Source organism: Nycticebus coucang, chromosome 14 (genome assembly GCF_027406575.1).
Source record: "Nycticebus coucang isolate mNycCou1 chromosome 14, mNycCou1.pri, whole genome shotgun sequence".
Taxonomy (NCBI): Eukaryota; Metazoa; Chordata; class Mammalia; order Primates; family Lorisidae; genus Nycticebus; species Nycticebus coucang.
Window position 1 is genome coordinate 60,654,253 of NC_069793.1, and position 14,241 is coordinate 60,668,493.

At 37.8% G+C, this 14,241-nt stretch overlaps 1 protein-coding gene across 1 annotated transcript; it reads right to left on the minus strand.

Moving 5' to 3' along the window:
• Positions 1-758: 758 nt before the first annotated feature.
• LOC128564434 (putative olfactory receptor 56B2) lies at positions 759-1,718 on the minus strand. The gene has a single exon (XM_053559913.1). The coding sequence runs from the start codon at positions 1,716-1,718 to the stop codon at positions 759-761; it is 960 nt and encodes a 319-aa protein (XP_053415888.1).
• Between the last annotated feature and the right edge of the window lie 12,523 nt (positions 1,719-14,241).

A 14,241-nucleotide genomic window follows, 5' to 3' on the forward strand; every position in this document is an offset into this window, starting at 1 on the left:
CCAACTCCTGGGCTTAAGCGATTCTCTTGCCTCAGCCTCCCGAGTAGCTGGGACTACAGGCGCCCGCCACAACGCCCGGCTATTTTTTGGTTGCAGTTTGGCCGGGGCCGGGTTTGAACCCGCCACCCTCGGTATATGGGGCCGGCGCTTTACCGACTGAGCCACAGGCGCCGCCCAGAATGAGTTGCATCTTATCGTGGCTTTGATTTGAATTTGCATTTTGAACAATGAATAATGAGGTTAAGTATATTTTCATGTGTTTGTTGGACATTTTCTTATCTCTGTTTAGAAAAATGACTATTCAAGATTTTTGCCCATGACAAAAAGTATAGGATGCATTAGAATACAAAAGCCAAATTGCATAAGTAAATTTTTTCCTATACAAATTATAACAAATAAAGTGAATAAAACTCTCCAATTCTAAGAAAAAGAATTAACATAACATATGCTCTATTTAACGTTGATGGAACTAATAGGAAAAGCAACCAGGTAAGAAATTGAAAGGCATACTCCTCCTGGCTTTTCCTTGGAACCTTTGAAACAACATCACTGTGTTACAGTTTGAAATACAGATTTTTTTTTGTTCACATCCATGGATTTCAAATATTATATCCATCTCTTTTTTCCAAAATTCAGTTAAAGCCAATGATTTCTTACCATACAAGAAATGTTGCTGCTGCATTTCTCTTTCCTAATTGTTCTGCCATTTACAGTGATTGATGAATATAAAGGCTAAATATGAAAATCATTTCTCTATGTCAGTTGCCCTTGACACTCATCCTAAGCACCTTATACAAACCCTGCCTGAGCTCCTTATTCTTGAGTGCATACACCATGGGGTTGAGGGCAGGGGGAATGACATTGTGTAACACATTGAGTAGAACTGGGATGAGGGGAACTGTCATTCCTGCACTATGAGTGATGGAAATAACAATGATAACTGTGTAGAAGAAAAGGATAAGGATGAGGTGAGAAGTGCAGGTACTTAAGGCCTTGGATGCTGCTTCTACTGAATTCAGTTTCAGCACAGAGTGAAGTATCAAGGTATATGATAAAATTATCAAACCCAAGTCACCTCCCATGAGGGTCCAAGCCAGAATTAGCTGGTTAATACTGTTGATTTTCCTGTCATCACAAGATAGACCAGTGACTCCAAGATTAGAGCATAGACAGTGTTCAATGTGATTCTGGAAACAGTAGTGTCTCTGAGCAGCCAACACAGGCACTGAGATAGGACACAGACTGTTTCTGATTGTCATGAACACAGTTGCTTTGATCACAGAAGATTCAGTAATTATTGATGCATACCGTAGTGGTTGGCAAATGGCTATGTATCTGTCTATAGCCATGCAGACAAAGATACCTGACTCCATGGCCACAAAACAATGTATGGCATACATCTGAGCAAAGCACTCAGGGAGACTGATGGCCTTAGCATCAAACCATAAAATGGCCAAAATCTTAGGCACGATGGTGGTAGCCAGGCCCATGTCCACCACAGCCAGGATGCCCAGGAAATAGTACATAGGCTGGTGTAGTGCTGCCTCTTGAGTGACGATGATCAAGATAAAGATGTTAGCACTGAGAGCTAAGAGGTAGAGCAGAGCCAGGGGCAGGGAGAGCCAGTGCTGCCAGATGTGAATGCCAGGGAATCCCATCAGGATGAACTCAGAGACCTGGAAATTAGAGCTGTTGGGATCTCTGAGATCTTGGAGCATCCTTCACTAAGAAGAAAAATACTCAACGTTATTATTCTTAATTATCTCCATGATAATATTTGAAAGGAAATCACCCAGGATCATGATATTTTAGATGTTCAGCATCCTAATTATTTTATCCATCTATCTACATTTATATGGTATTTACTATGAAATAGGATCTGTGGTAGGTTGTGCATTCTAAGTTAATTCAAATAACCATCCCTAAAACTCTATTATGTGGGCCATATATGTTTGTATATTCTCATAACCAAAGAATATACCATTAGTGAAAATCAATACTTTTTCAAGATCTTCCTTGTTGTAAGTCATGTGTGCTAGACAAGTTGAAAGCAATCTGATATCACAGCCTGGACTTTTAAGATTGGCTTTGCTAATAACTTGGTGTCTTAAGACACCCATTATAAAGATTCAGAATAGACATACAAATATGCATAGAGCCATGTTTGGTACAAGATTATATTATACAGTATATAGAAAAGAACTCTTTATTTAGATTTCTGAATTACTGATGTATTATTTAGTTTCATTAAAATATTTTATAACTATTGGAAGGAAATAGACATACAGTAATGATAATAGACTGTCTAATTCCATGAACTATAAGAGAGCTATATAATTTGGAAATCCTATATTTTAAAATCACTTGGTTAGGGCTTTTTCCTATTTGGAAATATTTATAATCTTAGAGCAGTCTAGTCAGCCACACTATAACAAGCAGCACCAAAGCTAAAAATAAAAGAAACAAAATAACACACAGATATACAAATGAGTTTATGATTAATGCTTTCATAGGAGGTATATTATAATTAATATATTTTCTTGATATATTAATTTATCAACATATTATTATTAAGACAAAAACATAATATGCTTGTTAACAATCATGTGCTATTTATTATTTCTTCCTTTCCATATTTCAAAGAGTAAGAATATAATATAAAGATAATGAATATATAAAAAAATACAGTGGATTAAAATTATAGAGTCTACGTAGGATGGAGTCTTGACATGAACCTCATGGATATTTTCATCTTAGCACACATAGTAGAAGTCCATTATACATATTAGGAGCCAAGGTAAATTAATGCATTATTATTTAGATAAATATATTACCTGCTCTATGTATGTAGTTCAATAACATCTATGTTATAATTACTGATTTTTTAACTATTTTTATATTTTATATTGGGACTGTTTCTCAAATGTCTGGTAATCTTTGAGTGGGAATACAGGCTTAATAAGTAGGCCTCAGAATGCTGATTCGAACCTCTGAGAAATGAGTGAGAACGAAGAGGAAGGATTTATTGAGGGAGCTCTTGTAAAGATCTCTTTGATGTATGGAATCGGTATTTCGTTATCAGTGTTAATAGGTCTTTTTTTCCTGAGATTTCCAATTATTCCAAACTATATTCTAGAAGAATGTATGAACAGCTGCTACAGGTGTTGGCATTGAGTAGAAGAAAAGTAGTGGGAACATGACACTTAAACATGAATATTGCATTTAATCTGCCACTGTATAGGATGTCTCTGGCCTTCATCAGACTTGATGTATATGCATTCAAAATATTTGTTAAAGTTTTCCCAGAGCACATTTGGAGATATCAGAAGGTGATATCTAATATTGCTTAGATTATTGCACATATCAAATATAGGAACTTGTTTCTTTTCCAGTTTTTCTAAATACATTCCTGTTTTACCTCTATACATTCACAATGAAGAAAAATCAGATACCGCAAAGGCAACTTCCGCTAGAAATAACAAAGCAACATAGGATGAATATACTATAAGAGTACTCTTTAATATACTATAAGAGTACTCTTTAATGACCTCTTGTGTCATTATAACATCTTAGATGGATTCTGGAGTAGATAGAAATGTATACTACTAGTGACTTATTATTAAGAGGAGAAAACAAATGCTCTTAGGTTGGAGCATGATTTAAATTCTTCCAGATCACTGTTCTCTTCAGTTGCTGTTAACTATTTCCCATTCCCATCACACTGATGTTTTAGCTTTGTGATTTTGCTATCCTCTTCTTTTGTTTCCTCACTCTTGACCTACAAAATCTACATTCAATTATCCCTTTTTCAGGAAGATGCAATGGTCTCTTGGAAGGGATAGAAAGCCATGCTGTAAATTGTGCTAATATGCTATAATTATAAAGTGGTAGGCTTACAGTTGAGGAATGTATTTATTGATAAAGTCAATCCTTTTTGTAATTTTAATATCAAAACATAATAAAAGTATTCTTATATTTTGTAATCAACCCCAATATCATACAATCTTTATTGTTTGCATATATTTTATTACATTTATATTTGCACCATCTACTAAAATAGTGCATATATTACATGGTAATAAATGTTTTTGAATAAATCAATGAAAACATTGTTGAATTAATGATTGACATTTCATAACAGACTTAAGAATTATTACACTGCTATCTAAATATTATTTCTTAGCATGAAAGAAATCATAAGATGGAACAAAGCTAAAATGTCTACTTCATGAATTACCAGAAATTATAAATTTCTAAATAAAATTCTCATCATAAAATAGAGAAAATAAAGGAAAACCAAAGAGAATAAGAAAAAAGTAAAGTGTCAGGCAAACCAACTATTAGGTTTGGATGGTAAAGTTCAATTATTTTAACTGTACAGTACATTGAACATATTTTATAGTGACTATTATATATATACGTGTGTCTACTTTTTTATATACACACTATAGATATACAATAAAAAGTTGCATAAGGAAAAACATGCACAATATATGTAAAACAAATTTGGGAAATAGAAAATTACTGTAAAATTTAGGAGGAAATTTGAATGTCAGAGTAGAAATGAAAGAGGATTAATTTTGGCTCAAGATGCTTTAGAGAAGTAATAGATGACAGGAATTACATTGCACAATTAAAGCTGATTGTACCAAATTATTTTATGCCCCATGTTTGACACAGATATTCTTAAGCAAAAGAATAGAAAAAAACTGAAGTTATCTCCCTCGTATTTCTATTGTACAGAATAAAACTGAAAAATGAGGAATCTGTATAATCACAACATAGTAACTGATACTTGGTTTTCTTTTTTTTAAAATAATTTTCTTATTATTAATTTTTGATCCTCAATTTTCTGTTTAACAGAACTACCATGGACTTATATCAATTATTACAAGGCTAACAAAGTCCTATAATTTTATTATGGATATGAGACTATGACTTTATGATATAAAAAATTCCTTTTGCAACAAAATTCTCATTTTCTTTATTTTTGTACTTTGTATACATAATGTTTTTCAAATTTCTTTCAAAATGTACTGTTAAATCAATAGAACTTCACCAATTTGTATATATATAAATAAACTTTTTTAAAATTTTTGATCAAAAAATACTTATATTTTATACACACAAATACATGAAAATTATAGCTACAGGCACCTTAAAAGTTATAGAGTAGAACATTTTTGTGTAAATAAGTATATTTAATTGTAAAAAAATTATAAATTTCTGTTGATGAATTTTAAACATGCATGCTACAGACATCACCACATACAAACATATAAACTAAAATCAGTTATTTTTCCTGAGCATTTTATTTCTTACAATTTTTGTTTTATGTATTCTATGTGCCTTGTTATATTTTAAAATTTTGAGATGTTAAATATATTATTTACATGTGAATTAATATTTCTTTTCTGTGAAGATACAGAAAAGTCATAAAGAAACATATGTTTGTGCCATGAGGAGAGAATAAAATGAAAACCAACATGACTGAGTTATTAATTCTATCAATTTCCAAAGCACTATCTCCAGTCAACAAATATGAGAGCCTTAATTCTCCAACACAAGCTATAACGAAATGGAAACTGAAAAGAAAGGGGAGTTTTTGCATTAAATGTGATGGTTTATATATATAACTCAGTATATTCTTCCAAGATATTAATGGCATTAATTTTTGCATTAAATGTGATGGTTTATAGAGAAAAATAATAAACTTTATAGATGGAGAAAAATAATAAACTTTATAATACTACACATACATATTTAAACACATCCATGCATAATCATAACAATTACTGTGGAAAGAAGCTAGATTTCAAAATGCATTTTTGACAAGTATTTCACTAGTGCATACAAATTGCCACAAATATTTTTTAAAAAATAGGATCATTATTCACTTCCTCTCAATTCATTTGGGCAATTAACTCTATGTATCCACACACCAGAAGCAAGTAGGAAAATTATGGAAAGTATGGATACCCAGAATTAGAGGATAGAAAATATATCTGGGAGATGACTTTTGCAGCAGTCTAAAGAATATATATCCTAAGTGTGAGGTTACATCCTATCTATGTTCATCATGGTTCCTCTCGATAGCTATAATTTTAATTTCTAAAACTGGGTACATTATTACCCAAGAAGTTTAGCTCTCATACTCCAACACACAAGCCTCTCAAAGATCCAACTAATGCCAAAAAATATCATATTAACCACAAATTATGCAATACTTTTTTCAACACTAATTTAAAATGCTTTCAATATTATGTAAGTTTACTTTTCTTTAAAGAAACTGGACTCATGCTGTGAGTAGGTACATTGATGTAACATTAAATACAAAGATCACTATTTGAAAAGAACAACCTTCATAAAATCTGTTGTCTATTCTCACCTCATAAAATCTGTTGTCTATTCTCACATGGAAAATAAATTTGTTTCCTTCTCCTGAATCTTTACAACCTGGATTTGTCTCACCATATGCCAGTAGGCTCATCCAAGTAGGTTGACTGTCTCAACTGGGTAACACAGTTATACCAAAGTCACTCTGGGAGTGAAGCAGGTTACTAAGGATCTCATTCTGAGGACCAAGGAGAGGGAAGGTGAGAGGCATAGTGTTCTGAGCAGGATTCAGGAGTATTTTCTAGCTATTTCTTCTTGGTGATTCATATTGACTTTCAGCCTTTCCAAAATTGTCATTTATTTAGAGACAATATAGGCATCTGCAATCATCATGAAAAATGGCACTAACTTGAAACCTGAAATTTGGGAAATAAACATCTTGCAGAAATCCAATGTTTTATGACACCTCTGCCTTTACAATGGGTAGACAAAATCAAGCTTGTACTGTTGATGATAGTTGGTATACATTCAGAATCTCCATGCACTTTCTCCAAACCTTTCTCCAATTTGCCTGCTGCTAACAACAACCATAATACTGTCTCCATCCCTCCCTCCTTTATATGTCCTTTAATACCTAATTGCTGGACATCAATACAGTGAGCAGAGTGCAGTTTGGTCTGAGTGGTCAGGATCTTGATTAAAAAAACTTCAAAATCTTACAATATATGTGCTGAACAGCCCTAATTGTCTAAATCCCTTGATACCTTTCTGTTGAAATAACTTTAAGAAAATGGTGTGGTATCTATCTCAAGGTGATATTTAAACTATTTAGAGTCAAAAGTGGTGGTGTGAGAATCAAGACAACTCTATAAGAGGAAGAAAAAGAGTAGAAGCTTTCCATCAGACAACCTATATGATGACAAATCAATAAGTGAATAATGCCATGTACAGTTATCTCTGCATGTGTTTGTATACATAGAAGGGAATGAGAATAAAGCCATTTTTAATGGTAATTTATGGTTTTAATGTTTAGTCAAAGCTGTTTCTTTCTGCTTAAGGCTTTGTGGGATATAAGATGAGAACATTTTAAGCACAGAAAGTTGTTTTTTTTTTTAATTAAATCATAGCTGTGTACATTAATGCAATCATGGGGTACAATGTACTTGTTTTATATACCATTTGAAATATTTTCATCAAACTGGTTAACATAAACATAGACTTCACTGCATTTTCTTAGTTATTGTGTTAAGACATTTATACTCTACACTTAGTAAATTTAATATGTACCCTGGTAAAATGTACTGTAGTTGTGTTCCCACCAATTACCCTCCCTCCACCCAACCTCCCCCTCCTCTTCCCTCCCTCTCCTCCCTCCCCCTCTGCTTGGGCTATAGTTGGGTTATAGCTTTCATATGAAAGCTAGAAATTGATTTAATTACTATCAATGTAGGGCTGAGTCCATTGGATACTTTTTCTTGCATTTTGAGATACTTTGCTAAGAAGAATATGTTCCAGCTCCATCCATGTAAATGTGAAAGAGGTAAAGTCTCCATCTCTTTTAAAGACTGCATAATATTCCATGGTGTACATATGCCACAATTTATTAATCCATTCAGGGGCCGATGGGCACTTGGGCTTCTTCCATGACTTAGCAATTATGAATTGGGCTGCAATAAACATTCTGGTACAAATATCTTCATTATAAAGTGATTTTTGGTTTTCTGGATATATACCTAGTAGAGGAATTGAAGGATTGAATGGCAGTTCTATTTTTCAATCCCTAAGTAGTCTCCAAATATCTTTCCAAAAGGACTGTTTGCATTCCCCCCAGCAGTGCAGAAGTGTTCCCTTTTCTCCACATCCATGCCGACATCTCTTGTTTTGGAATTTTGTGATGTGGGCTAATCGTACTGGACTTAGATGATATCTCAAAGTAGTTTTGATTTGCATTTCTCAGATGATTAAGGATGATGACCATTCTTTCATGTGTCTATAGGCTGTGCACCTATCTTCTTCAGAGAAATTTCTCTTCAAGTCCCTTGCCCACCCTGAGATGGGATCACTTGTTCTTTTCTTCCTAATACATTTGAGTTCTCTGTGGATTCTGGTTATTAAACCTTTGTCAGAGACTTAACCTGCAAATATCTTCTCCCATTCTGAGGGCTATCTGCTTTCTTTACTTACTGTATTTTTGGCTGTGCAGAAGATTTTTAGTTTGATCATATCCCAGTAATATATTTTTTGGTGTTGTTTCAATTGCCTGGGGCGGGGGAGAGGTCTTCCTCATAAAGTATTCTCCCAGGCCAATACTTCAAATTCTTTCCCTTCTGTTACTTCTAATATTTTTATAGTTTCATGTCTTAAGTTTAAATCTTTAATCCAGTGAAAGTCTATCTTAATGGTGAAAGGTATGGGTCCAGCTTCAGTCTTCTGCAGGTTGCCAGCCAGTTCACCCAGCACCATTTGTTAAACAGGGAATCTTTTCCCCCTCTGAAAGTATTTAATTGGCTTATCAAAGATCAAATAATGGTAAGTAGCTGGATTCATCTCTTGGTTCTTTATTCTGTTCCATACGTCTACCTCTCTGTTTTTGTGCCAGTACCATACTATTTTCATCACTATCTATTTATAGTATAATCTAAGGTCTGATAGCATGATTGCTCCTGCTTTGTTTTTACTTCTGAGTAATGTCTTGGCTATTCGATGTTTTCTCTGATTACATATAAAATGAAGCATTATTTTTTTGATATATTTAAAGTATGATGGTGGAGCTTTAATAGGGATTGCATTAAAATTGTATATTGCTTTGGGTAGTATGGACATTTAACAATGTTGATTCTTCCCAGCCATGAGCATGGTATGTTTTTCCTTTTGTTAACATCTTCAGCTATTTCTTTTCTTAGGGTTTCATAGTTCTCTTTATAGAGATCTTTCATGTCCTTTGTTAGGTAAACTCTCAAATATTTCATCTTCTTTGTCACTACTGTGAACGGAATAGAGTCCTTGACTGTTGTCTCAGCATAACTACAGATTTATGAGTGTTGATTTTGTAACCTGAGATCCTGCTGTATTCCTTGATCACTTCTAAGAGTTTTGTAGTAGAATCCCTAGTGTTTTCCAGATATACAATCATATCATCTGGAAGAGTGAAATTTTTATCTCCTCTGACGCTATATGGGTACCCCTTCTTGCCTAATCGTGATGACTAAGACTTCCATTACAATGTTGAAAAGCAATGGAGACAATAGGCAACCTTGCCTGGTTCCTGATCTGAGTGGAAATGATTTAAAATTAACTCCATTCAAAACAATATTGACTGGGGCAGAGACAAGATGGCGAACTGAAGCCAGCTTTCCACAGAGGCTCCCATCCTGAAGGAGAGTTAAGGGACAAAAATTTAGCAAGTAACCTGATGGATTCAAGCAGCACCAAGTGAGAAGGTTGAAGAACACACATCAACCCCGCTGAGGAGAGCCGCGACCACAAGGACACAAACAAAAGGTACAAAACCCACCACCAAGCGGAAGGGAGTCCTCCCTCCCCCACCTAATCAGCTTAAGAACCCCACAAACAAATGGGCAGAAATCAAAGGCCCTCCCACTACACTTCACGAGAGAGACCTACTAAAATCTGGACCTACCTCCCTTACTAGGGTGCCTAGGCGTTCTCCTGCCAGACATAAAACTGTATAAAACTGTGAATATCCTTTGCTGGCAACTCTGAGCTCCCAGCACTTCCCTCCACTCTCTCTGAGATCTAAAAGCCTGTCCCCCAGGAGTTCGGATTCTTGGGTGACTTCTAGAGGGGAGAGGACAGTCCTCGAGCTGTGGCTGGTCAGCGCTGATTCTGGGGCATGGGAGAGAGGTGAGGACAGTCAGCGGAGGGTGACCCTTACCAGGGCAGTGCTTCCCTGAGGCGTGGTGCAGCAGCCCTCCTTGGGCAACAATACAACCAGGCATAAAACTGGGCAGAACTGTGGGACCTCGCTACCAGTGGCTCTGGGCTCCTGGTTCTGGGCGCCTGGTGCTCCCCCTGCCCTCACTCTGTGGTCTGGAGATCTGAGCACCTGCCATGTGGCTGGGCAAGGAACTGGGTCAAACTGAGTCTGTTCGCTGCCGGAGGCTCTGGGCTCCAGCTGCTCCCCCCACTCCGCCCTCACTCTGAAGCCTGAAGGCTTGAGCTGCGGCGCTGAAGCCGGGCGAGAGACCGGGAGGGAGCTTAGCGTGCTTGCTGCCATGGGCTCTGGGTTCCGGGCACTCCACCCCCCCCCGCCCTCGCTCTGTGGTCTGAAGACCTGAGCGCCTGCCGTGTGGCTGGGCAAAGAACTGGATCGAATTGAGTCTGTTTGCTGCCGGCGGCTCTAAGCTCCAGCTGCTCCCCCCACCCCACCCTCACTCTGAAGCCTGAAGGCTCGAGCTGTGGCGCGGCGGCTGGGCAAGAGACCAGGATGGAGCTGAGTGTGCTTGCTTCTGACGGCTCTGGGCTCCCGGCCCTCTCCCCAACCTCGCTCTGTGGTGGAGACCTGAGTGCCTGCCGTGTGGCCTGGCAAGGAACTGGGTCGAACTGAGTCTGTTTGCTGCTGGTGGCTCTGAGCTCCAGCTGCTCCCCCCACCCCACCCTCACTCTGAAGCCTGAAGGCTTGAGCTGCGGCACTGCGGCTGGGTGAGAGACACTGGGCTCTGGGCTCCCAGCGCTCCCCCGGCCCTCGCTCTGTGATCTGGAGAACTGAACACCTGCAGGGCGGCCAGGCAATGAACTAAGTGGAACTGAGTGTGTTCACTGCCGGCGGCCCTGGGCTCCCACCGCTCCCCCCACCCCACCCTCACTCTGAAACCTGGAGGCTTGGGCTGTGGCGGTGCTGCGGAGCTAAAGATTGGGAGGAAATGAGTGTGCTCGCTGCTGGTGGCTCTGGGCTCCTGGTGCCCCACCCCACCATCACTCTGGGATCTGGAGGCCTGTCCACCAGAAGTCTAGATTCTTGGGGGATTTCTCGGGGCATTGGACAGTGCCCGAACTGCGGCTGGTCGGTCCTGACTCTGGGACACAGGAGTGAGGCTGGGGGAAAACCACATCAGAGTGACAGTTCCCTGAGGCAGCTGAAGCCACACTTCCTGCCTCCCTGCATAGGAGGCCACCCCTGAGTATAGGATTTGCCTGAGGTGACTCACAGATCCAGGAAACTTACAGGGCAGGGCCGACTCAGAGAACTGAGACTTCAACCCAGAGCAACTGCTTCACTGGGGTCAAACAGAAGCCAGCTGAAAATAAGTCAGAACAACTTAGCTGCACCACACCAGACAGGGCCCCAGTCTCTCAGGCCACAACACTGAACGGGCCCTCAACTAAACCCCAGGGGAAAAATCAAAGGGAGTAAAACAACCATGGGGCGGAATCAGCAGAAAAACTCTGGTAACATGAATAACCAGAATAGATCAACCCCCCCAAGGAAAGATATGGTGGATGTAATTGAAGATCCCATTCATAAACAGCTGGCAGACATGGCAGAAATTGAATTCAGAATTTGGATTGCAGACAAGATTGATAAAATGGAATTAGGAATCTGAGGAGAAATTCAAAAATTGTCTCAAGAATTTAACGAATTTAAAGACAAAACCACCAAAGACTTAGACACTCTGAAGCAAGAATTTGCAGCCCTTAAAGATATGAAAAATACAGCAGAATCCCTCAGCAACAGAATGGACCAAGCAGAAGAAAGGATTTCTGACATGGAAGATAAAGCCTTTGAACACTCCCAAACTCTCAAAGAGGAAGAGAAATGGAGAGCAAAAACGGATCACTGTCTTAGAGAGCTCTAGGATAATTCGAAGAAGGCTAATATACGAGTAATAGGAGTTCCGGAAAATGATGAAGTGGCATCGGTGGGCACAGAGGCCCTTCTGCATAAAATTATGACGGAGAATTTTCCGGACATGCCTAGAGATTCTGAAATTCAGATAGCAGACAGTTTCAGAACTCCAGCACAATTCAAACTCAATAAGTCATCCCCCAGACATATCATAATAAGTTAACATGAAGGAGAAAATTCTCAAGGTTATCAGGCAAAAGAAAGCCATTACCTACAAAGGTAAGAACATTAGAATGACTGCAGATCTCTCTGCTGAAACTTTTCAAGCCAGAAGAGGGTGGTCATCGACTTTTAATCTCCTAAAGTGAAATAACTTTCAAAATATGAGTTTCATATATGATGGAGAAATTAAATACTTTAATGACATTCATATTTGAAGAAATTTGCCACAACCAAACAAGCTCTTTAGGATATTCTCAGACCTATCCTCCATAATGACCAACCCAATCCTCTATTACAAACGTAAACTCACTCAGAAACTCCTGATCAAACTCCAACTTCTACAATGGTGAAAAGATTAAAAATGTCCACTGGACTTTTGAAAAACTTGATACCCAAAATTTCACCAAACTTATCAATAGTCTCCATCAATGTGAATGGCTTCAACTGTCCTCTAAAGAGACATAAGTGATCTGACTGGATACAAAAACTCAGACCAGATATCTGTTGCTTACAAGAGTCACATCTTAACTTAAAAGACAAATACAGACTCAGGGTGAAAGGATGGTCATCCATATTTCAGGCAAATGGTAATCAGAAAAAAGCAGGTGTTGCAATTTTATTTGCAGACACAATAGGCTTTAAACCAACAAAAGTAAGGAAGGACAAGAATGGTCACTTCATACTTGTTAAGGGTAATACTCACTATGATGAGATCTCAATTATTAATATCTATGCACCCAACCAGAATGCACCTCAATTTATAAGAGAAACTCTAACAGACATGAGCAACTTGATTTCCTCTAGCTCCATAATAGTCAGAGATTTTAACACTCCTTTGGCAGTGATGGATTGATCCTCCAACAAAAAGCTGAGGAAAAGAAATTTTAGATTTAAATCTAACCATCCAGCATTTAGATTTAGCAGACATCTACAGAACATTTCATCCTAACAAAACTGAATACACATACTTCTCATCAGCCCACGGAACTTACTCCAAAATCGATCACATCTTAGGTCACAAGTCTAACCTCAGTAAATTTAAAGGAATAGAAGTTACTCCATGCATCTTCTAGGACAATCATGGAATAAAACTTGAGATGAGTAACATCAGGAATCTACATACTCATACAAAAACATGGAAGTTAAATAACCTCATGCTGAATGATAGCTGGGTCAGAGATGACATCAAGAAGGAAATTGCCAAATTTTTGGAACAAAACGACAACGAAGACACAAACTATCAGAACCTCTGGGACACTGCAAAGGCACTTCTAAGACGGAAATTTATAGCACTGCAAGCCTTCCTCAGGAGAACGGAAAAAGACGAATTTAGCAACTTAATGGAACATCTCAAGCAACTGGAAAAGGAAGAGCACACCAACACCAAACCCAGTAGAAGAAAAGAAATAACCAAAATCAGAGCAGAACTAAATGAAATTGAAAACAAAAGAATAATATGACAGATCAATAAATCAAAAAGCTGGTTTTATGAAAAGGTCAACAAAATAGATAAACCTTTGGCCAACCTAATCAGGAAAAAAAGAGTAAAATCTCTAATCTCATCAATCAGAAATGACAAAGACGAAATAACAACAGACTCCTCAGAACTCCAAAAAATCCTTAATGAATATTACAAGAAACTTTATTCTCAGAAATATGAAAATCTAAAGGAAATGGACCGATACTTGGAAGCTTGTCACCTTCCAAGACTTAATCAGAATCAAGTGGAAATGTTGAACAGGCCCATATCAAGTTCAGAAATAACATCAACCATACAAAACCTCCCCCAAAAGAAAAGCCTGGGACCAGATGGTTTCACATCAGAATTCTACCAAACCTTTAAAGAGGAATTAGTACCTATACTACTCAACCTGTTC